The 25,539-nt window shown below is 42.3% G+C and overlaps 1 protein-coding gene across 4 annotated transcripts in view; it reads left to right on the top strand.

The window, feature by feature from the left end:
- Positions 1-25,539, top strand: part of LOC142743190 (complement decay-accelerating factor-like) — a 178,961-nt gene that overhangs the window by 109,738 nt on the left and 43,684 nt on the right. For all 4 annotated transcript variants that reach the window (XM_075853686.1, XM_075853683.1, XM_075853684.1 and 1 more), the window contains exons 9-10: positions 15,986-16,174; positions 16,278-16,374. In XM_075853686.1, the coding sequence (XP_075709801.1) occupies positions 15,986-16,174; positions 16,278-16,374 (286 nt within the window). The remainder of the gene's footprint in view (positions 1-15,985; positions 16,175-16,277; positions 16,375-25,539) is intronic.

Genomic DNA, 25,539 nt, shown 5'->3' with positions numbered 1-25,539 from the left:
CATCGGTAAGTATGTAGGGCATTCATGTCCGGCTGTGTAGCATCATCTACATTGGGTCTGTGTGGCATCATATACAAGAGGGCTGTGTCATCTACAGGGGGCTGTGTGGCATATACAGGAGGGCTGTGTATCATCTACAGGGAGGCTGTGTGGCATCATATACAGGGAGGTGCGTGGCATCATATCCAGGGAGGTGTGGCATCTACAGGGGGGCTGTAAATGGAGTCTAGGTGAACATGTGACTTTCCTTTGGGTGTTTTCAGTCGGTTGGGACAAAAAAAGCCTGACCAATGAAATTCATCAGTTTTTTTTTTTGTTTTTTTTTAACGGCCATGAAAAACTGTTGCAAAACGGAGGTCAAACAGCCATTTAAAAACAGACAGATGGACTGGAAAAGGATGAAAATTTAGAGACACACTGATGCAAAATGGTTGATCAGTCTTTAATGGACATTTTTTTTTCACAGTCATTTGAATATAGCCTTAGGCGGGATTCACACGACCGGGTCGTTCCCGAGCCCGAGTGTCGGCCGGTAAAATCGGCCATTTTGCCCGGCCGGTTTGCATTAAGTTTTGCATCCGGGCCAGGCAGATCCGGACAGTGACATCAGCGGCAACTCCTGAAGGGGAATCCCCATGTGTTCGGGGATTCCGCTTCAGGAGTTTCCCCTGATGTCACTACCCAGATATGGACAGAGACATCAAGCGCTCTGTCCAGGAGCGGAATCCCCGAAAACATGGGGATTCCGCTCCTTCAAGGAGCTAAAGTGCGGCTAGCACATAGCAGAGCGGGGAGATACCTCCCCGCTCTGCTATAGTGGCGTCGCTACAGTAGTAGCTGCAGCTGCTAGCGGCGCCATCGAAGGTGTCGCCGGGCCAGGGTGCTTTTAAAACAAGCAGGGGAAGGGAGCCAGCGCAGCGCTCCCTTCCACCTGCTGTACACCCCGGCCCTGCCACACAGTGTACAGCGATGCCATTTGTCAGAATGGCATCAACTCCTCCTCCTCACATGCACTCTGCGCTGTGAGGAGGAGGAGGAGATAGAGCGCAAGCTCCGGAAAACCCGGCCATCACTCGGGACACATCCCGGTGATGGCCGTGTATTACCCGGCCCCATAGACTTCTATGGGAGCCGGGTAACCGGGCGAAGATAGAGCATGTCCTATTTTTTGACGACCGGTTTTCCCGGCCGTCAAAAAATCGGTCGTGTGAATAGCCCCATTAGGGGTCTATTATTCCTAATGCAGCCGGGTGCCGGCCGATTTATGAATGGCCGGCACCCGGCCGGGAAACCCTGCCGTGTGAATGAGGCCTTAGAATGTGATGTCTGGTATTTATTACTTTAACCCCTTCCTGACATTTGTTGTAAGTATATGTCATGGAAAGCTAGTGCCTCATGCAAAATATAGTACACTTACGACAAAAAGATGGCACTGGGCCCGCGGTGCTTAGCTGCGGGTGTCCGTTGTATGTTGCCCTGCTGTAATGGCGGGGATAGAAGCTAGCGCCGATCCCCCGTCATTAACACCTTAGATTCCGAGGTTACACTTTTTTTTTTTCATTATAAAAACATTTTATTAGAAAATAAACCAAGCAGATAAAACATTACACAAAATTTCAAAAGTTGGTACATAGTGCAATACAAGAAAGTCAGATTGCAAAAAATGTTACAAAAACATGAGTTCCGAGGTTACTTTTGACCGTGGTTTGTAGCCGATCGGCATCCCCCAATGGCTGCTATTGCAACCGGAGGCCTAACAATGGCCAATAGGCTGCCTATCAGTGTTATATAGTGAATAGATTGCGAAGCGCGTCAATATGGCATTCACCAGAGGATTTAATGCGTGGACACACTCCCGACACTTTGGTAAAGTTTCTGTGGGTCTTACACAGCACAAAGTGATCTCGCGAGATCACGCTGTGCTGTCTGAGTAAGCTCCACAGAAACTTTACCAAAATGTCGGGAGTGTGAATAGACATTGCCTCCAGCCAGGATGTCTATTCACTCTCAAGACACTTCAGGCAAAGCTAATATGTGAGTAAGTGACAGCACAGCGTGATCTCGTGAGATCACGCTGTACAGTGAAAGAAGCTGGGCTGGAATGAAGAGAAGTGTATGATGCTGTTTGGTCAGCGTCATTCACTTCTCTTTACAACGCCCACTTGGTCAAAAGTTAGAAAGAGCCCAGTTGGGCATTAAAAAACGAATTTAGCATAAATATAAAATTGTTGATAACTTGCTAAAAAATCTTTTTTTGAAATAAAAAAAACACTTATCTACATTACAGTGCCGATCAGATTATGTAGGAGATAGGGCACTTATAATCTGGTGACAGAGCCTTTTTAAGTTGTAATAGTTTTATTACAAATGTGTATATATAGACAAACAGGACAAACAAATAACAAAAATATAGGTTATCTATCGATTAACCTGTAGGAAAACCAATCCTACCCACTGATCGTGTGTCACAGACGTAATGTAAAGACAGAGAGGTGTATGTCTATTCAGTGACCAGGGCCCCATACAGCCAAATTTTCTGGGCCCCCCTCCCGTGGCACCGCCCATTAACGGTACTCCGTCCAGTACCATATCACACTCTTTGAGTGATCCATAATAATAAAATAAACCATTACAAATTCTACTGAATCGACTGCCTATTTAGAGACCGGCAGCAGCTTCGGAGCACATCATAAGGGTAGGAACACACTAGGCAGATACGCTGCATAAAACTACACAGCGAAATCTGCCATTGTAGCCGCAGGGAATTCTGCCAGCAAATAGTGGTGAGGTTTTTTTGGGCGTCATGTCCGCTACGGAAATCCTGCAGAGAAAAAAAGTTGGCTTACTGCGGCCGTAGTCTAGGCGACGTGTCTCTCTCTTCGGAGCATAGCCCAGCCTCCTGTGATGACGCCTTTAGTCCATGTGACCGCTACAGGCTTTGATTTGCTGAAGCAGTCACATGGGATGAAACGTCAGGACGGGAGGCCGGGCTGTGCTCAGAATAGAGGATCGTGTCTCCTAGACTACGCCAATTGTAAGTATAAAATTCTTTATGAATTTGAAATTTAAAGAGAAAACACCTTTTTTTTCGCATTTTGTGTTTTTTGCGGAGGAATCGCAGAATTTCCACGCAAAAAAATCACAACACATAGCACTTTGTTGCGTGTTTTAAATCCCCATTGAATTCAATGGGGAAACCCTTCAACAGAGATGCAGCGATTCTGGAGGATAAATTGACATGCTGCGGTCTTAAAAAAAAAAACACAGCAGGTCACTTAATGAAGTTTTCAGGGTTTTTTGGGGGCAGATTTTTTCTGCAGTGGGTGGATGAGATTTGTTCAAATCTCATCCACTCTGTTGCTACTGCAATACGCTCCGGATTTCACACAATTAATTTTCTTGCATAAAATCCGCAGCGTTCACGCCTATTGTTTTCCTACCCTAATAAGGCCCAGTTCACACAGAGGTTTTTTTGGTGTTGATTTTGACGCGGAAACTGCATTGGAATCGGCACCAAAAAACGCCGGAAACTACCTCCCATTGATTTTATCCCATTCACAGGGGAAAAAAGTGGCATGTTCTTTCTTGTCGCGGTTCCACCTCTGACCTCCCATTGAAATCAATGGGAGGCAAAAATAGCGCTTTTCACTGTGTTTTTTGCCCGCGGCCCTCAATCACCGCGGACGAAAAACGGCGCAAAGAATGCGGCAAGAAGGTGTAGGCAGGTCAATATCTCTCAAAATTCCTGGGGGAATCTTGAGGCAGATTTTTTTTCTGCCAGCAAAATACGCTGTGTGAACTTAATCAGAACTTTCAGACACTTTACTTACTGTGTCAGAAGAGCTGCTGGCTCCTACTCCAGTCCTCGTCCCATGTCTTCCAGGTCCAGTCCTCCACCTCCAGGCTCCAGAAAATAGCTGGCATCGGAGAACTCCTGCCGTGCTATAACTTGATGACTCCTCCTCCTCCTACGCACTTACGTTGAGGAGGAGGAGGTTAGTAAAAAAAAGAAGGGAGGCATACTCTGCAGACAGCAGAGGAGTGAGTGGCCGGGTGCTCTTGGCTACGAGCGGCCATGTTCGCACAGGGGGGGGGGTGGTGGTTTTTGATGGTCGGGCCCCCATGTGGGGAGGCACAGAACAACATTACAAAATCGGGTAAGGGAGGGGGGGGGCCCACGACACTACTTTGGTGATAAGATCGGGCCCCATTTCAGGGCTTGTTTTTTTCTACCAAAGGCAAGCGGCTGCAGTCGGCGGGCCTCCTTTTCAGTTAGGTTTGGTCCGGGCCCCGTACAGCAGTACCCCTAGTACTGCCCTAATGGCGGCCCTGTCCGTGACCACCAATTTAATGGACCTAAATATTTGCAACATGATAAAGATCAGATGACATCAATAGTGAGAAAATGGGTGGATCTTACCAGACTTGGTTATCTTGCAGGTTGTTGTAATGAGAAGACAACCTATAATTTTGTTATTTGTTTGTCCTGTTTGTCTATTTATACCTTTTTAATGGTAATGCTTAAAAGTAAATTTTTAAGTAGCTACCTTTTGCTGATCTGGTTTAATGTATTAGAACAGCAATCAGACAGTTGGAAAATCAAGTCCCCTAGTGGGACTAAAAAAAAAGTAAAAAAATTAGTTTCAAGTAATAAAAAAATCGCCCTTTTTCCCTTATCAAGTCCCTTTTACCTTTTTATTATTGGCAAAAAAAATTATAACGGAAATAAACAACATAATTGGTATCGCCGTGTTTGTAACAGCCTGAACTATAAAAATATTATATTTATCCCACACTGTGAACGCTGTAATTCCAAAAAGTGGTCAAAAAGTTGCATGTATCCAAAAATGGTACCAATAAATGCTACAGCTCGTCTTGCAAAAACAAGTCCTCATACTGCTCCGTCAACAAAACAATAAAAAAAAGTTATGGTTCTCAGAACATGGCTACAGAAAAAAAAAACGATGCAAATTTGGTATCGCCAGAATCCTAATGACCCGCAGAATAATGTTAACATGTCCTTTATAACACAGTGAACGCGGTATAAAAAAAAAAACCTGAAAAGCTTTGCCAGAATTTCTGTTATTTTGTCAACTTGCCTCACAAAAAATAGGATAAAAAGTGATCAAAAATTCACCAATAAAAACTATATAGCTCGTCCCGCAAAAAAAAAAACATTGCACAGCTCTGTAGACAGAAAAGTAAAAAAGTTATGACTCTCAGTATATGGTGACCCAAAAAAATAAAAAAAATATTTTTTGTAAAAGTAGTAAAACATAAAAATAATATAAATCTAGAAACCCTATAATCATACTGATCCGCAGAATTAGCCACTTTAGCCTTTAGCCTCTTTAGCCACTTTTGATCTTCCTGACAGAGCCTCATTTTTCAAATCTGACGTGTCACTTTATGTGGTAATAACGTCGGAATGCTTTCACCTATCCAAGCGCTTCTGAGATTTGTTTTCTCGTGACACATTGCACTTTAAGTTACTGGCAAAATTTGCTCGATATGTTCAGTATTTAATTGTGACAAACACTCAAATTGAGCGTAAAATTGCAAAAATTAGCATTTTTCTTAATTTAAATGTAGCTGCTTGTAAGACAGGCTTTTATAAGACACAAAATTGTTGCTAATTAATATCCCCCATATGTCTACTTTAGATTGGCATCGTTTTTTGAACATCCTTTTATTTTTCTAGGACGTTACAAGGCTTAGAACTTTAGCAGCAATTTCTCAAATTTTCAAGGAAATTTCAAAAGGCTATTTTTACAGGTACCAGTTCAGTTGTGAAGTGGCTTTGAGGGCCTTATATATTAGAAACCCCCAAAAAGTCTACCCATTTTAAAAACTTCACCCCTCAAAGTATTCAAAACCGCATTTAGAAAATGTCTTAACCCTTTGCTTTAATTCCTGTGAAATGTGTAAAGTAGAGGTGAAATTTACAAATTTCATATTTTTTTGCAGAAATACATTTTTAATAAACATTTTTTTAGAACACAGAAGGTTTTACCAGAGAAATGCAACTCAATATTTGTTGCCCAGTTTCTGCAGTTTTAGGAAATATTCCACATGTGGCCGTAGCGTGCTACTGGACTGAAGCATCGGCCTCAGAAGAAAAGGAGCACCTAGAGGATTTTGGGGCCTTATTTTTGTTAGAATATATTTTAGGCACCATGTCCGGTTTGAATTCCTCAAGGGGTGTAGTTTCCTAAATGGAGTCACTTTTTGGGGGTTTCCACTGTACTGGTACCTTAGGAGCTTTACAAATGCGACATGGTTCAGAGAAATGAATCCAGCAAAATCAGCGCTCCAAAAGCTAAATGGCGTGCCTTCCCTTCTGAGTGCTGCTGCTTGCCCAAACAGCAGTTTATGACCACATGTTTGGTATTTCTGTACTCTGGAGAATTACAGGAAAAATGGATTAAAATGGAATTTCTGCAAAAAAAAAAATGAAATGCTCTTGCGGTGCCAAAACAGTGAAAATCCCCCAAAAGTGACCCCATCTGGTAAACTACACGTTTCAACAAAATTATCTAGGGGTATAGTGAGCATTTTGACCGCACAGACTTTTTACACAAATTATTGGAAGTAGGCCGTGAAAATTAAAATCTAAATTTTTTTCAAAGAAAATGTAGGTTTAGCGATTTTTTTTTTTTTTTTTTTTTTTTTTTTTTTTTTTCTCATTTCCACAAGAAATGAGAAAAGAACTTAAAGAGGCTCTGTCACCAGATTTTGCAACCCCTATCTGCTATTGCAGCAGATAGGCGCTGCAATGTAGATTACAGTAACGTTTTTATTTTAAAAAAATGAGCATTTTTGGCCAAGTTATGACCATTTTTGTAGTTATGCAAATGAGGCTTGCAAAAGTCCAAGTGGGTGTGTTTAAAAGTAAAAGTCCAAGTGGGCGTGTATTAGGTGCGTACATCGGGGCGTTTTTAATACTTTTACTAGCTGGGCGCTTTAAAGAGAAGTAACATCCTCTTCTCTTCAGAACGCCCAGCTTCTGACAGTGCAGATCTGTGACGTCACTCACAGGTCCTGCATCGTGACGGCCACATCGGCACCAGAGGCTACAGTTGATTCTGCAGCAGCATCAGCGTTTGCAGGTAAGATCGACTTACCTGCAAACGCTGATGCTGCTGCAGAATCAACTGTAGCCTCTGGTGCCGTCACGATGCAGGACCTGTGAGTGACGTCACAGATCTGCACTGTCAGAAGCTGGGCGTTCTGAAGAGAAGAGGATGTTACTTCTCTTCAAATCGCCCAGCTAGTAAAAGTATTAAAAACGCCCCGATGTACGCACATAATACACGCCCACTTGGACTTTTACTTTTAAACACACCCACTTGGACTTGTGCAAGCCTCATTTGCATAACTACAAAAATGGTCATAACTTGGCCAAAAATGCTCGTTTTTTAAAAATAAAAACGTTACTGTAATCTACATTGCAGCGCCTATCTGCTGCAATAGCAGATAGGGGTTGCAAAATCTGGTGACAGAGCCTCTTTAAGGAGAAAAAGCACTGCAAAATTTGTAAAGCAATTTCTCCCGAGTAAAACAATACCCCACATGTGGTAATAAACGGCTGTTTGGACACACGGCAGGGCTTAGAAGGGAAAGAGCGCTATTTTCCTTTTGGAGCTCAAATTTAGCAGGAATGGTTTGCGGAGGCCATGTCACATTTACAAAGCCCCTGAGGGGACAAAACAGTGGAAACCCCCCACAAGTGACCCCATTTTGGAAACTACACCCATTGAGGAAATTAGGGGTATAGTGAGTGTTTTGACTCCACAGGTTTCTTTAATACATATTGAATTTTTTCAACCTCTGATAATAGCTTTAAAAATATCAAACTCAGTTTGCCACTTAAATATCCAAAGAATTTTAGTCACATGACTATTTATAAATGGATTACCCTAAACTAAACATAGCTTTTTTGATTATACTCAGATATAATGCTGTGTCCCTGGTTCAATGAGTGCTGACATGCTTATGTCGGCACCACTGTCCCTTGCACACGGCATTTGTTCCGTTCTGACACTTCCCTATTCCTCATCCCAGCCAGTTATTCCCTGACCACGCTCCTCATCACCAAGCATGGATATCTTCCATGTTATTTTCTCTAACACAGACCCGTGATGCCTGTATAGGCACACGGACCTGATGTACGAGAAATACACTGGGTACGTCACAGCCAATCATTGGCCGCTGCGTCACCATAAGGGATTGTTCCCCTTTATGCATCTCCTGTCTGCACTTGTTTGCAGACAGGAGACGCAGTTATATCTGCAGTACATTAATCTGGGTAAGTCTGCCGGGGGTTCTAAGTGGCACTCGTTCTCGGCGCGGCTGCTCACACAGCCGTGGCATGATTTTCATGCCCGGCGTGCGTTCAGTCGCGGGGAGGAGAGATCTGTCACCTCTAACACACACCTCCCTTGATACGTCACAAGGGGGTGTGATTGGTGGGATGGGCTAGGGGAAATAATCTAGCATAAAAAGCAGGGAATCCCTCAGTACACTGACGGCACACGCCAGGGACAGGCGTTCTTTGTTTACCTCCTACCAGGAAGGATATAATCGTTGCCACTGCAAGATTGTTTTAAAGGATTCCTTTTGCCACTGCAAACTTGCTCTAATCGAGCTTTCCCCTGTGCAAGAAATGACAGCTGAGCAGCACATTGAAAATAACTGCTGCTCTGATTTAACATGCTCTAAGTTATTGAGCATTCCTCTCTATCAAGATTGACAGCTACATTTTAAGCAGCAAGCCCTGACTTTGGACATCACTGCTTCATCGACCTATCTCCCCTGAGGAATTGCCTGGTCAGCAGGAAACGCGTTGGGAGAATTACCTGTCGTTTTTCACCTTCCAAAGAGAGGATTTAATATTCTACTCTGGACACATTCACGTGGAGGACTACCAACCAAATACGGGGTAGGAGGGCAATTGCCCCATTGTTGTTTACACTTTTTCCACATGTGATCCAAGAATCAAGCACCATTCATACTAGGAAACCACACAAAAGGTGGACTGATTTATTGCTGTTCATTGCTGTCAACAGGAAATCTTGACAATATTCCGAATTGATGGAAACTAAATACATATTTGCATGCAGTATTGGCAGATAGGATCCTCATGTTGTTTTACATGTTTGTCCATTTTTTACCTACACCAGTAAAAGTTATATTTTAGTACTCCGGATCTATTCTTTCTTTATTTTGATACTACGGAGAAGTGAATTCACAATAATCCAGGTGGGGGATATACTACACCACGAATTATCTATCCACAGGTTTTTTGCATCAATTATTGGAAGTAGGCCCTGAAAATGACCATCTAAATTTTTTCAAAGAAAATGTAGGTTTAGCTAATTTTTTCTCATTTCCACAAGGACTGAAGGAGAAAAATACCCCACATGTGGTAATAAACGGCTGTTTGGACACACAGCAGGGCTTAGAAGGGAAAGAGCGCTATTTGACTTTTGGAGATCACATTTAGCAGGAATGGTTTGCGGAGGCCATGTCGCATTTGCAAAGACCCTGAGTGGACAAAACAATGAAAACGCCCAAAAAGTGACTCCATTTAGTAAACTACACCTCTTGAGGAATTCGTCTAGGGGTGTAGTAAGCATTTTGACCCCACAGATGTTTCATAGAATTTATTAGAAGTGGGCAGTGAAAATAAAAACAATCCTTTTTCTTCAATAAGACGTAGCTTTAGCGCAAATTTTTTCATTTTCTCAACAAATAAAGGAAAAAAATAACCCCAACATTTGTAAAGCAATTTCTCCCGAGTACAGCAATACCCCATATCTGGTCATAAACTGCTGTTTGGGCAAACGGCAGGGCTCAGAAGGGAAGGACTGCCATTTGGAATACAGATGTTGCTGGATTGGGCCTGTGGGCCCAAAACACTGGAAACCCCCCAGAAGTGACCCAATTTTGGAAACTACACCCCTCAATGCATTTACCTTGGGGTGTAGTAAGCATTTTAACCCTACAGGTGTTTTGTAGAAATTAGTGTGCACTCGATGTTGCAGAGTGAAAATGGGATTTTTTTCCATAGATATGCCAATATGTGGTGCCCAGCTTGTGCCACCATGACAAGACAGCCCTCTAATTATTATGCAGTGTTTCCCGGTTTTAGAAACACCCTACAGGTGACCCTAATCTTTTTCCTGGACATACGACCAGGCTCAGGAGTGAAAGAGCACCATGCGAAATTGAGGCCTAATTTGGCGATTTACAAAGTATTGGTTCACAATTGCAGAGCCTCTGATGTGAAATAATAAAAAGAAACCCCTGAGACGTGACCCCATTTGGAAACGACACCCCTCAAGGCATTTGTTAAGGGGTGTAGTGAGCATTTCTACCACAGGTCTTTTCCATAAATGAATGCGCTGCGGATGGTGGCAAATTAAAAATTTATATTTTTCCCTAGATATGCCATTTCAGTGGCAAATATGTCATGCCCAGCTTATGACGCTGGAGACACACACCCCAAAAATTGTTAAAAGGGTTCTCCCGGGTATGACGATGCTATATATGTGGAAGGAAACTGCTGTTTGGGGACGCTTTAGGGTTCAGATGGGAGGGAACGCCATTTGGCTTTTGTAGAGCGGATTTTGCTTGGTAGTAGATTTGTTTTGAGTATTGCTGGTGTTTCCGTTTATAATGTGGGGGTACATTTAAGCTGGGCAGGGTACATCAGGGGCATAGTCAGGTGGTGTAATAATGGGGTAAAAAAAACAACAATAAAATGATACATAGATGTGTGTTACGCTGTGACACAATCCTTTCTGCACAGGCCGGTGTCGCACTGATATATGGCGTCCTTATGCCCCTTTTGGTCCACACTCCGCACCTTTGCAGTTTGGGGAATTTTGCTGCGAAAGTGTTGTCCTGGTATAATACGGGCACCGTCTCTTCCAGCAGATATGTTCGGGCCCTCCCTTTCCTGGTTCCCTAATTTTAGGTCCTTGCTAAATTTCTTCTTCAAACAGAAGAAATGTTCCCCTCGGGCACAACTGCATATTTTTTATTTCCTGACTTATTGGAGACATAACTAATTTAATTTTTTCATAGACGTAGTGGTATGAGGGCTTTTTTTTGCGGGACAAGCTGTAGTTATTATTGGTACCATTTTGGGGTACATGTGACTTTTTGATCATCTTTTATCCTATTTTTTGGGAGGCCAGGTAAACAAAAAAACCGCAATTCTGGCATAGTTTTTTTTAGTTTTTTTTATACAGCGTTCACCAAGCGTTATAAATTACATGTTACCTGTATTCTGCGGGTCAGTACGATTCCGGCGTTACCTAATTTATAACTTTTTGCACAATAAAACTACTTTTGTAAAAAGAATGTATTTTTTCTGTCGCCAAGTTGTGAGAACCATAACTTTTTTATTTTTTTGTCGACGGAGCTGTATGAGGGCTTGTTTTTTGCGAGACTAGCTATAGTTTTTATAGGTACCATTTTTGGAATACGTGCGACTTTTTGATCACTTTTTATTCCTATATTTATAGGGCAAAGTGACCAAAAAACAGAAACTCTGGTATAGTTTTTTACGGGTTTTTTTTATGCTGTTCACCGCGTGCAATAAATAATATAATATTTTGATACCTCAGGTCGTTACGGTCGCGGCGATACCAAATACATATGGTTTATTATTTTTTTTCAATAATAAAGGATTTGATAAGAGTAAAAGGGGGATTGTGTTTTATTTTATTACTTGAAACTTTTATTGTGTTCACTTTTTTTTTACACTTTTTTTTTACACTTTTTCTCAAGTCCCACTAGGGGACTTGAAGGTCCAGCTGTCAGATTTATTTTTTCTAATACATTGCACTACCTACGTAGTGCAATATATTAGATCTGTCAGTTATTCACTGACAGCAAGCCGACTAGGCTTCGCCTCCCGGCGGGGCCTAATTGGCTTCCGTAATGGCAGAGCGGGAGGCCATTGTGTCTCCTGTTGCCATAGCAGCAGTCGCCAGTCCTGATTGCCTGTCAGGGCTGGCGATCTGCTAGTAACCGCTACGATGCAGCAATCGCTTTCAATTGCTGCATCGAAGGGGTTAATGGCAGGGATCGGAGCTAGCTCCGGTTCCTGCCGTTACAGGTGGATGTCAGCTGTAACATACAGCTGACTTCCACCGCTGATGACGCCGGATCTTATGACGCCGGGCGGATCTTGACCGGCTTCTGTGCTAGGCAGACCGGGAGGCCAGTATTAGGCCTCCGGCTGCCATTGCAGCCACCGGAACCCCGGCAATTTCATTGCTGGGGTTCCGATGAGCTGCAAACACCTTAAGTGCAGCACTCGCGTTTGAGCGCTGCGCTTAAGGGGTTAATGGCGGGGATCTAAGCCAATTTCGGTCCCCGCCATTACAGCCGGATGTCAGCTGTCAGATACAGCTGAGAGCCGGCGATGATGGCACCGGCTCAGCTTCTGAGCCGGTGCCAAACATTTGGTGTATGGGTACGGCAATTTGCGGGAAGTCCATGCTTTCCATGGCGTACCCATACGGCAAATGTCGGGAAGGGGTTAAATGTAATTTGTACAGATTAATGAATGCCATATTAAAAAAAACTATACAGGAATTGCCTATTTTTATCACTTTGCCTCCCAAAAAAATTTAAGTGATCAAAAAGTTGCATGTACCTCAAAAGGTTTCTTAAACAAAAAAAAACATAGCTCATCCTGCAAAAAACAGCCCTCATACCGCTACGTCTATGAAAAAATAAAATAAATCATGGCTCCCATAAGTCAGGAAAGAAGAAATATGCAGATGTGCAGGCCAGGTGGGAACATTTCTTCTGTTTCTAAGAGGCGATTATCAAGGCCCTAATATTTGGGAACCAGGAAGGGGAGGGCTCAAATATATCTGCTGGAAACGAGGGTGCCCGTATTATATCAGGACAACACTTTCCCAGCAAAATTCCCAAAACTGCAAAGGTGCAGAGTGTGTACAAAAGGGTGATAAGAAAGGACACAATTTATCCTGTTTGACACTGGCCCGTGCATAATGGATTGCTTCAAAGCGTAACAAACAACAAAGGATAAAAAATAATAATAAATGTTATGCAATTATTATTATTATTATTATTATACCACCTTATTATGACCCTATGTACTCTGCTCAGCTTACAAATGCCCCACATTATAAACTGAGATACCTTTAAAACTCCAAACAAAATTACCGTCCTTCTGAGCCCTACAGTGTGCCCAAACAGCAGCTTACTTCCACATATATGGCATTGCCATAACCGGATGAACACAATTAACAATTTTCGGGGGGTGTGTCTCCAGTGGCACAAGCTTGGCACAACATACAATGCATTCTTAAAGTCTAAGGACCCTTTAACCCCTTAGTGACCACCAATACGCCTCTTCACGGCGGTCAATAAGGGGCCATGGGCTAGGCCGTCGCCTTTTCACGGCAGCCCAATCTAAGCCCTGCACGGGTGTCCCGTCCAGGCTGGAGCCGGGGCTCGACTGTCTGATGACAGCCGGACTCCTGCTCCAACAAGCACGATCAAAGTTTACTTAGATCGCGGCCGTTTAACCCATTAAATGCGGTCAATAGAGACCGTGGCATTTAACTTGTTTACAGAGGGAGTGAGCTCCCTCTCTCACCCATTGGTGCCCCATAAATGCAATCGTGGGCCTTAGATGGGGTGTCATGGCAGCCGGGGGCCTGATAAAAGCCCCCAGGTCTACCCTGGGCATATCCCTATTAGGATTGCCGGATTGCCTGCCAGATTTACACTGACAGGCAATAATGCTTTGGTATACTAAGTATACCAATGCATTTTAGCAGCGATCTGAAGATCGCATAGTAAAGTTCCCTAGTGGGACTAAAAAAAAAGAAGTAATTAATGTGAAATAAAAGTTAATAAAAATTACAGTAAAAAATAAATCATTTTTTCCATTAAAAAGTGGTTTTATTTAGTAAAAGTGTAAAAAAATAGAAATAAAACCACACATATATGGTATCGCAGTGACCGTAATGACTTAAACAGTAATGTTAATATGTAATTTAAACCGGAAGGTGAACACCGTAAAAAAAAATATGGCGAAATTGCTTTTTTTTCCCCCCCACTGCCCCTCAAAAGTCATAATAAAAGTTAATCAATAAGTCCCATGTACCCCAAAATAGTACCACCAAAACGACGTCTCGTCCTGCAAAAAACAAGCCCAAAAAATCACTACATCGACTGAAAAATAAAAAAATTACAGCTCTTGGAAAGCGACGATGCAAAAACAAATAATTTTAGTTCATAAGTGTTTTTACTGTGCAAAAGTCGTAAAACATAAAAAACCTACACATATGTGGTATCGTCGTAATCGTGCCAACCCACATAAAAAAAAGTAATGTGTTAGTTACGCCGCACAGTGAACGGCGTCAATTTAAAACGCATAGAACAATGGTGGAATTTCAGGTTTTTTTTCTATTCCCCCCCCCCCCCCCCCAAAAAAAGTTAATAAAGGTTAATCAAAAATGTTTATATGTACCCCAAAATGGTGCAATTAAAAAGTACAACTAATCCCGCAAAAAACAAGTCCTCATACAGCTATGTCGACGGAAAAACAAAAAAGTTATAGCTCTTTGAATGCGACTATAGAAAAACGAAAAAAATTGCTGCTTGGTCATTAGGGCCTAAAATAGGCTGGTCACTAAGGGGTTAAATATTTTTCACATTTTATGTTGAGGCTTTGGATAAAAATAAAACCTTTTTGGATTTCCTCCATCATTCTGCACTCAATACATTGCAATGAGGGGTGTAGTTTACAAAATGGGGTCACGTATCTGGGGTTTCTTTTATTATTTCACATCAGAGCCCTGCAATTGTGAACCAATACTGTGTAAATCCCCAAATTAGGTCTTAAATTTGCATGATACTCATTCACTCCTGAGCCCTGTCATATCTCAAGGCAAAAGATTAGGGTCACATATTGGGTGTTTCTAAAACCGGGAAACACAGCATAATAAGAGCGATCTTTTCATTGTGGCACAAGCTGGGCACAACATATTGGACACTGAAATGGCATATATAGGAAAAACCTGCCATTTTTAATCTGCAACATCTATTGCACTCGAATTTCTAGAAAACACCTGTGGTGTTAACACGCTCACTACACCCCTAGATGAATTCCTTGTGGGTGTAGTTTCCAAAATAGGGTCTTATTTTGTGGTGTTTCCTATGATTTGGCACCTCAAGACCTCTTCTAACCTGACATGGGGCCTAAAATGAATCTAATAATGCGAAGGCCCCAAAATCCACTTGGTGCTCCTTAGCTTCTTAGGCTGGTGCTTGAGTCCTTTACCGCACTATGCCCACATGTGGGATATTTCTAAAAACTGCAGAATCTGGGAAATAAATATTAAGTTGCATTTTTCTCGTAAAACCTTCTGTGTTACATTAAAAAAAAATCATTAAAATAGCATTCCTGCAAAAAATTAATTAAATTTGTATATTTCTCCTCCACTTTGCTTCAATTCCTGTGACATGCCTAAGGGGATTAGAAGCTTTGTAAATGCTGTTTTGAATGCTTTGAGGGGTGCTGTTTTTGAAATGGGGCAATTTATAGGGGTTTCTAAAGTATGGACCCTTCAGAACTGGCGTGTAAAAAAAAAAAAGGCTTTTGAAATTTTCTTGAAAATGTGTGAGATTTTCTCTATATTTTGGAATTTTCACAATTAAGCAATGAATGTATCGACAAAACTTTACCTCTGACATTAAGTACAATGTGTTCTGAGAAAACAATCTCCGAATCGCTTGGATAGGTAAAAAGCATTCCAAAGTTAACACGACATAAGGTGAAACATGTCCGATTTGAAAAATGAGGCTCCGTCAGGGAGGTCAAAAGTGGCTGCAGCAGAAAGGGGTTCCTTTTGTCTTTATCATTCCTTTGCTACAGTAATGGTATTTTTACAATTCTGTATTAATGGCTGAACTACTTATTTCCTAGCGGTTTGTCGTGCCCCTCCCGATTATCTCTTTGCGGTGCTTGAAGAAGGCTTTGCCAACCTTAACAACTACTTTGACAACACAACTGTGCTCTACAAATGCAAAACAGGATACACGAGGGATCCTGAAATAGTTAATCAAATAACTTGCTCAGGAAGAGACTGGTCTAAACTTGCTATGTTTTGTTCACGTAAGTATTTTTTGTTGCACTGCATACTGTAGCTCTGAAGTTATTGTGTGTGGTTTTTGTGTATAATATAAATCTAAGATGACAATTTGCATCTTGTTTGCAGCCAAATCTTGTGGTGATCCTGGGGACATAATGTATGCAGAGAGGTCTGGTTTAGAATTTACCTATGGATCCAGGGTGAACTATAAATGCCAAAAGGGGTAAGTTTTATGTTGGTGTCACCTACCAATTTATAAAACATTTAAAATGCTGTTAAAGGGAATGTGTCATGAATTAAACCTTTTTTTTTTAAGTAAGTTACTTCTATTATTTTTTTGTTTTTTGCTGTATTTTTTGTTTTTTCTTCTACATGGTGGAAAGTATTAAAAATGAAATAATAATTTGACATGTGAATAAGGCAAAGCAACCTGACTCACAGCTGCTGTAAATGTGGGAGGGAATCTCACCCTCCCTCCTACAAGCCAGGAAAAGGTGTCTTCAAATTTCTAAGCAGTGTCCGGCTGTCATTTAGGGTGTGATTCTGCAGCTGGCAGAAGCTATAGGACACACCAAAAGGCTAAGGGTATGTTCACACGCTTACTAAATAAAGGGGAAACAGATCCTGATTTTCAGCCATTTTTTAATCAAACCCGCGTTTTTGGCGGCGTTTTTTTTATGGCCGTTTTTGGAGCTGTTTTTCTATAGTCAAGTGATATGCACTTCTTTTTGGCGGGCGTCTTTTTACGTGCCGTTTATGGAAAACGGACGCGTAAAAAACGCCCCGTCGGAACAGAACGGCGTATTTCCAATTGAAACCAATGGGCAGATTTTTGTAGGCGTTCTGCTTCCGTTCTGGCGTTCTGCCATTTTTCGGGATATTTATGGCCCTAAAAACGTCTGAAAACACTGCGTGTGAACATACTCTTAGAATGATGAAAGCGAAGTCAATGACTTTTCAGTCGACCGGTTCACACGGCGTGTATTTGGCCCCTTTTTTTTTTTTGCACATTATACGTGACAAAGACCGCATCAAAAAAAGGCTTCATTACACTTAATTTTGCATGTTTGGGGAGATTTGTGTGTGGGGGGGGGGGTGCTCGCCGCCGCTTCTTCAAAACAGCTGATAAGCAGCTATGAAGTATCAGCGGCGCCCGTGCCTTCTCCGCTCTGCTACACGCAGCACTGCTACACACACAGCACTGCTACACACACACACACACACACACACACACACACACACACACACACACACAGTCAACACCGCTACATACAGACACACACTCAGCACTGCTACATCTGACAGGCTTAGCTCCGCACACCGTCCACACTGACAATACAGCTAGCATCGGGGGGGCCGAGAGCGGGGGTCTGTGGGAGAGGGACAGACCGAGACCCACACCTTACCTGCAGAGCAGCCAGTCTTCATAATGGCGCCTGCTATCTCCCTACAAACCAGCTTCTCTGCTGTGTGACTCTGACCTGCGTCTGCGCAGTAGAGAGCCAGATAGCAGAAGCAATGAACGGCTGCCGTTCATTGTGTCCTATGCATTGTGCTGCCGTATTCCATCTGTGTATGTGTCGTTAATCGACACATACAGAGATGAAAAAAAATGGCAGCCCCCATAGAGCAGTAAAAGTATTAATACATTAACCCCTTAATGACCGCCGATAAGCCTTTTCACGGGGGTCATTAATGGGCTTTATTCTACAGCGCCGCCATTCTACGGCGCTGCTGTAGAATAAAGTAAACAGCAGGGAGCTGTCAAATCTCCCTGCTCTCAGCTGCCAGAGGCAGCTGAGGGCTGGGGGCATCCCTGCTCTGCCGGGTGAGATCGATATTAGTATCGATCTCCCCGTTTAACCCTTCAGATGCGGTGCACAATAGCGTGCACCGCATCTGAATGGTTTTGGGAGAGAGGGAGGGAGCTCCCTCTCTCTCCCACCGACACCCGGCAATAAAATCGCCGAGTGTCAGTGTCTTCTATGGCAGCCGGGGGTCTAATAAAGGCCCCCAGGTCTGCCTGGAGCGAATGCCTGCTAGATCATGCCGCAGGCATGACCTAGCAGATGCCTGTCCGTTTTAAACGGACAGGCAGTAATACACTGCAATACAAAAGTATTGCAGTGTATTACAATAGCGATCGGAGGATAGTGAAGTCCCCTAGTGGGACTAGTATAAAAGTAAAAAAAGTTTAATAAAGTTAATTTTAAAAAAAAGTGAAAAAAAAAATGAAAAACCCACTTTTTCCCCTTACAAAATGCTTTACTATTAAAAAAAACTACAATAAAGCAAAAAAGTTACACATATTTGGTATCGCCGCGTCCGTAACGACCCAGACTATAAAGCTGTTACATTATTTAACCCGCACTGTGAACGCCGTAAAAAAATAAAATAAAAAACAATGGAAAAATTGCTGTTTTCTGTTAATCCTGACTTAAAAAAAATGTGATAAGAAGTGATCAAAAAGTCGCATCTACTCTCAAATGGTACCAATAAAAACTGCAAGTCGTCCCGCAAAAAACAAGACCTTATACAGCTATGCCGACGCAAAAATAAAAAAGTTAGAGCTCTTCGAATGTGACAATGGAAAAATGTAAAAAATGGCTTGGACATTAGGGCCCAGAATGCAAGCAGGGGGAAGGGGTTAAAAAGTAGAAAGTGACAACACAAATAAAATTTTTGTTTACATTATATTATTAACCCCTTCCCTCTTTAGCCACTTTTGACCTTCCTGACCGAGCCTCATTTTTCAAATCTGACATGTCACTTTATGTGGTAATAACTCCGGAATGCTTTCACCTATCCAAGCGATTCTGAGATTGTTTTCTCGTGACACATTGGACTTTATGTTACTGGCAAAATTTGCTCGATATGTTCCGTATTTAATTGTGAAAAACACCAAAATTTAGCGAAAAATTGCAAAAATTTGCATTTTTCTCAATTTAAATGTATCGGCTTGTAAGACAGGCAGTTATACCACCCAAAATTGTTGCTAATTAACATCACCCATATGTCTACTTTAGATTGGCATCGTTTTTTGAACATCCTTTTATTTTTCTATGACCTCACAAGGCTTAGAACTTTAGCAGCAATTTCTCACATTTTCAAGAAAATTTCAAAAGGCCATTTTTACAGGGGCCAGTTCAGTTGTGAAGTGGCTTTGAGGGCCTTATATATTAGAAACCCCCAAAAAGTCACCCCATTTTAAAAACTTCACCCCTCAAAGTATTCAAAACAGCATTTAGAAAATGTCTTAACCCTTTACACATGTCACAGGAATTAAAGCAATGTAGAGGTGAATTTTACAAATTTCATATTTTTTTGCAGAAATAAATTTTTAGTACAATTTTTTTTATAACACAGAAGGTTTTACCAGAGAAATGCAACTCAATATTTGTTGCCCAGTTTCTGCAGTTTTAGGAAATATCCCACATGTGGCCGTAGCGTGCTACTGGACTGAAGCACCGGCCTCAGAAGCAAAGGAGCACCTGGTGGATTTTCGGGCCTTATTTTTGTTAGAATAAATTTTAGGCACCATGTCAGGTTTGAAGGGCTCTTGCGGTGCCAAAACAGTCAAAATCCCCCAAAAGTGACCCCATCTGGGAAACTACACACCTCAAGGAAATTATCTAGGGGTACAGTGAGCATTTTGACCGCACAGCTTTTTTACAGAAATTATTAGAAGTAGGCCGTGAAAATTAAAATCAACATTTCTTCAAAGAAAATGTAGGTTTAGCGATTTTTTTTTCTCATTTTCACAAAGACTAAAGGAGAAAAAGCACCGTAAAATTTGTAAAGCAATTTCTCCCGAGTAAAACAATACCCCACGTGGTAATAACCGGTTGTTTGGAGACACGGCGAGGCTGAGAAGGGAAAGAGCGCTATTTGGCTTTTGGAGCTCAAGTTTAGCAGGAATGGTTTGTGGAGGCCATGTCACATTTACAAAGCCCCTGAGGGGACAAAACAGTGGAAACCCCCCACAGGTGACCCCATTTTGGAAACTACGCCCATTGAGGAAATTATCTAGGGGTATAGTGAGCTCTTTGACCCCACAGGTTTTTTGCAGAAATTATTGGAAGTAGGCCCTGAAAATAAAAATCAACATTTTTTCAAAGAAAATGTAGGTTTAGCTTATTTTTACTCATTTCCACAAGGACTGAAGGAGAAAAAGCACCACAAAATTTGTAAAGCAATTTCTCCCGAGTAAAACAATGCCCCACATGTGGTAATAAACGGCTGTTTGGAGACACGGCTTGGCTTAGAAGGGAAAGAGCGCTATTTGGCTTTTGGAGATAACATTGAGCAGGAATGGTTTGCGGCGGCCATGTCACATTTGCAAAGCCCCTGGGGGGAAAAAACAATGAAAACGCCCAAAAAGTGACACCATTTAGGAAACTACACCTCTTGAGGAATTCATCTAGGGGCGTAGTGAGCATTTTGACCCCACAGATGTTTCATAGAATTTATTAGAATTGGGCAGTGAAAATAAAAACAATCCTTTTTCTTCAATAAGACGTAGCTTTAGCGCAAATTTTTTCATTTTCGCAACAAATAAAGGAAAAAAAGAACCCAACATTTGTAAAGCAATTTCTACCGAGTACGGCAATACCCCATATGTGGTCATAAACTGCTGTTTGGGCACACGGCAGGGCTCAGAAGGGAAGGACCGCCATTTGGAGTGCAGATGTTTCTGGATTGGTTTCTGGGTGCCTGTGGGCCCAAAACAGTGGAAACCCCCCAGAAGTGACCCCATTTTGGAAACTACACCCCTCAATGCATTTACCTACGGGTGTAGTGAGCATGTTAACCCTGCAGGTGTTTTGTAGAAATTGGTGTGAACTCGATGTTGCAGAGTGAAAATGGGATTTTTTCCACAGATATGTGGACAATATGTGGTGCCCGGCTTGTGCCACCATAACGAGACAGCTCTCTAATTATTATGCTGGGTTTCCTGGTTTTAGAAACACCCTACATGTGGCCCTAATCTCTTGCCTGGACAGTCGACCAGGCTCAGGAGTGAAAGGGTACCATGTAAAATTGAGGCCTAATTTGGCGATTTACAAAGTATTGGTTCACAACTGCAGAGGCTCTGATGTGAAATAATAAAAATAAACCCCTGGGAAGTGACCCCACTATGGAAACTGCACCCCTCAAGGCATTTATTAAGGGGTGTAGAGAGCATTTTCACCCCACAGGTCTTTTCCATTAATAAATGCGCTGTGGATGGTGCAAATTAAAAATTTATATTTTTCCCTAGATATGCCATTCAGTGGCAAATATGTCGTGCCCAGCTTATGCCACTGGAGACACACACCCCAAAAATTGCTAAAAGGGTTCTCCCGGGTATGACGATGCCATATATGTGGAAGGAAACTGCTGTTTGGGCACGCTGTAGGGTTCAGATGGGAGGAAATGCCATTTGGCTTTTGGAGCGTGGATTTTGCTTGGTAGTAGTTTTGTTTGGAGTCTTACTGGTGTTTCCGTTTATAATGTAGGGCATATGTAAGCCGGGCGGAGTATATAAGGGGCATAGTCAGGTGGTATAATAATGGGGTAAAAAAAACCAATAAAATGATCCATAGATGTGTGTTACGCTGTGAAGCAATCCTTTCCGCACAGGCCGGTGTCGCACTGATAAATGGTGTCATTTCTTATCCCCCTTTTGGTCCACACTCCGCGCCTTTGTAGTTTGGGGAATTTTGCTGGGAAAGTGTTGTCCTGGTATAATACGGGCACCGTCGCTTCCAGCGGATATGTTTGGGCCCTCCCTTTCCTGGTTCCCTAATTTTAGGTCCTTGAAAAATCGCCTCTTCAAACAGAAGAAATGTTCCCCTCGGGCACAACTGCATATTTTTTTATTTCCTGACTTATTGGAGCCATAACTCATTTTATTTTTCATAGACGTAGCGGTATGAGGGCTGGTTTGTTGCGGGACGAGCTGTAGTTATTATTGGTACCATTTTGGGGTACATGCGACTTTTTGATCACCTTTTATCCTATTTTTTGGGATGCCAGGTAAACAAAAAAACGCAATTCTGGCACAGCTTTTTTCGTTTTTTTTTTTATACAGCGTTCACCATGCGTTATAAATTACATGTTAACTTTATTCTGTGGGTCAGTATGATTCCGGCGATACCGAATTTATAGAACTTTTTTATGTTTTACAACTTTTTGCACAATAAAATTACTTTTGTAAAAAGAATGTACTTTTTCTGTCGCCAAGTTGTGAGAACCATAACTTTTTAATTTTTTTGTCGACGGAGGTGTATGAGGGCTTGTTTTTTGCGGGACGAGCTATAGTTTTTATAGGTACCATTTTTGGATACGTGCGACTTTTTAATCACTTTTTATTCTAATATTTGTAGGGCAAAGTGACCAAAAAACAAACTCTGGTAACGTTTTTTACGGTTTTTTTTACGCTGTTCACCGCGTGCAATAAATAATATAATATTTTGATACCTCCGGTCGTTACGGTCGTGGCGATACCAAATACATATGGTTTATTATTATTTTTCAATAATAAAGGACTTGATAAGAGTAAAAGGGGGATTGTGTTTTATTTGATTACTTGAAACTTTTATTGTTTTCAAACTTTTATTTTTTGCACTTTTTTTTACACTTTTTTATACTTTTTTTACACTTTTTCTCAAGTCCCACTAGGGGACTTGAAGTTCCAACGGTCAGATTTTTTTTTTTCTAATACATTGCACTACCTATGTAGTGCAATGTATTAGATCTGTCAGTCAATCACTGACAGCAAGCCGATTAGGCTTCGCCTCCCGGCGGGGCCTAAATCGGCTTCCGTAATGGCAGAGCAGGAGACCATTGTGTCTCCTGTTGCCATAACAGCAGTCGCCAGTCCCGATTGCCTGTCAGGGCTGGCGATATGCTAGTAACCGCTTCGATGCAGCAATCGCTTTCGATTGCTGCATCGAAGGGGTTAATGGCAGGGATCGGAGCTAGCTCCGGTTCCTGCCGTTACAGGTGGATGTCAGCTGTACAGTACAGCTGACTTCCACCGCTGATGACGCCGGATCAGCTCCTGACCCGGCGCCATCTTGCCGGCAGCTACGGAAGCTGATCAGGCTCCGCCGCCGGGCGGATCTTGACCGGCTTCGGTGCTAGGCAGACCGGGAGGCCAGTATTAGGCCTCCGGTTGCCATTGCAGCCACCGGAACCCCGGCAATTTCATTACTGGGGTTCCGATGAGCTGCAAACACCTTAAGTGCAGCGATCGCGTTTGAGCGCTGCACTTAAGGGGTTAATGGCGGGGATCGAAGCTAATTTCGGTCCCCGCCGTTACAGCCGGATGTCAGCTGTAAGATACAGCTGAGATCCGGTGATGATGGCACCGGCTCAGCTTCTGAGCCGGTCCCAAACATTTGGCGTACATGTACGGCAAGATGCGGGAAGTCAGTACTTTCCATGACGTACATGTACGGCAAATGTCGGGAAGGGGTTAAAGGGAGACAAATTAATTTAACCCCTTCCCGTCCGCCCACTGTGTTTTGACAGTGGGTGGTGCAGGTCCGGATTATATTTGAGATCACAGGAAATTCCGACCCTAGCTGTTTTACCCTTTGATCGCCACCGTCCATGACTGCTGCTTGATCAAAGCGTGTTCCGTATTCAATTGCATCACTGGAAATGGAGACTGGTGGAACCCTCTGCAGTCAGCCGTGCACCTAGAAAGGACCCCAGGGCTGGCTGTTCAGTATGCAACTAAAAGTTTCCCTAACAGCAGGCTCATAGTGATACTGTGTAATGTTTTCGCATACACGCATATGCTAATAATCATAGGTACAAATTGAACTGTAGTGGCGGTCACATGGGATGAAACTTCATCCCATGGGGCCGGCCTGGGTGAAGTCAGAAGGCCGGCCTCCAGGGATGACGCTTCATTCCAGGTGACCGTCGCTGCAGCCAATCACAGGCCGGCTGGTACTGCAGTTTTCCGCAGCGGACATACCGGGCGAAAAACTGCACCACAGTTTGCGGTTTTTCGCCCGGAATTCCCTGTGGCGCACAGGACGGCTATGCTGCTTGCTTTTACCCATCCCATGTGAACACAGCCTAAAAGTGAGACTGAGGTAACTCGTGTTCCAATCTGAGCCCTGTGCCACGTGTAATATACATCTCATTCCCAGTTGCTGCCAACCAGTAAAGCCTTTCAGGCAGAATGATTTCCAAAGCCATGGATTATCCCAAATAAAGGTGTAGGCTGAACAGTCCGTAATATTAAGAACACCTCTCAATTTCCTCGAGGTTTTATGAAATATAGAGTACGAATACCCCAGAGCTGCTCTAAAATCTACGAGCTTCAATCGCCTCTTATAGGTTTTCTGTATTTAAAAAGTGTTGCAATAAAAGCTCGGACAGAGTCTGCAGTTACTGTCACCCCTAACCCTTGATATGTTTTAGTTTAGAAGATAAATAATATACCCAAAGTTTATGGACCGCCAAACCACCATCATCTTTTCCCTCTGCAGTGTTTCTTACTTGGCATGGCATGGCTTTTGCACCAAATTAAATCCATGGAGAAAGATTGAAAGTTTCTTTTAACCCCTTAAGGACGCAGCCTTGTTTTGGCCTTAAGGCTCAGAGCCCATTTTTCCAATCTGACATATTTCCCTTTATGTGATAATAATGTCGGAATGCTTAAACCTATCCAAGCGATTCTGAGATTGTTTTCTCGTGACACATTGGGTTTCATGTTCGTGGTAAAATGTGGTCCATATATTCAGTGTTTATTGGTGAAAAATTGCAAATTTTGAAAAAATAGAATTTTTCAGAATTTAAATGCATCTGCTTGTAAAACAGACGGTTATACCACTCAAAATATTTACTAGTTCACATTTCCCATATGACTATTTTAGATTGGCATCGTTTTTTGAACATTCTTTTCTTTTTCTTGGACGTTACAAGGCTTAGAACATAAACAGTAAATTTTCATATTTTTAAGAAAATGTCAAAAGCCTTTTTTTTAAGGTACCTCTTCAGTTCTGAAGTGGCTTTGAGGGGCCTATGTATTAGAAACCCTGATAAAACACATTTTAAAAACTAGACCCCCTCAAAGTATTCAAAACAGCATTTAGAAAGTTTTTTAACCCTTCAGGCATTTCACAGGAATTAAAGCAAAGTGCAGGTGAAATTTGCAAATTTCATTTTTCCTGCTGAATTTCAATTATATTCGGGTTTTTTTCTGTAACACAGAAGGTTTTACCAGAGAAACACTACTAAATATGTATTGTCCAGATTCTGCAGTTTTTAGAAATGTCCCACATGTGGCTCTACTGCGCTCGTGGACTAAAACACAAGCCCTAGAAGCAAAGCAGCACCTAGTGCATTTTGAGGCCTCTTTTTTTATTAGAATATATTTTAGGCA

The sequence above is a fragment of the Rhinoderma darwinii genome, chromosome 2, assembly GCF_050947455.1.
Source record: "Rhinoderma darwinii isolate aRhiDar2 chromosome 2, aRhiDar2.hap1, whole genome shotgun sequence".
NCBI lineage: Eukaryota > Metazoa > Chordata > Amphibia > Anura > Rhinodermatidae > Rhinoderma > Rhinoderma darwinii.
The sequence above is the reverse complement of the archived record's forward strand: the minus strand, read 5'-3'. Positions and strand labels throughout refer to the sequence as shown.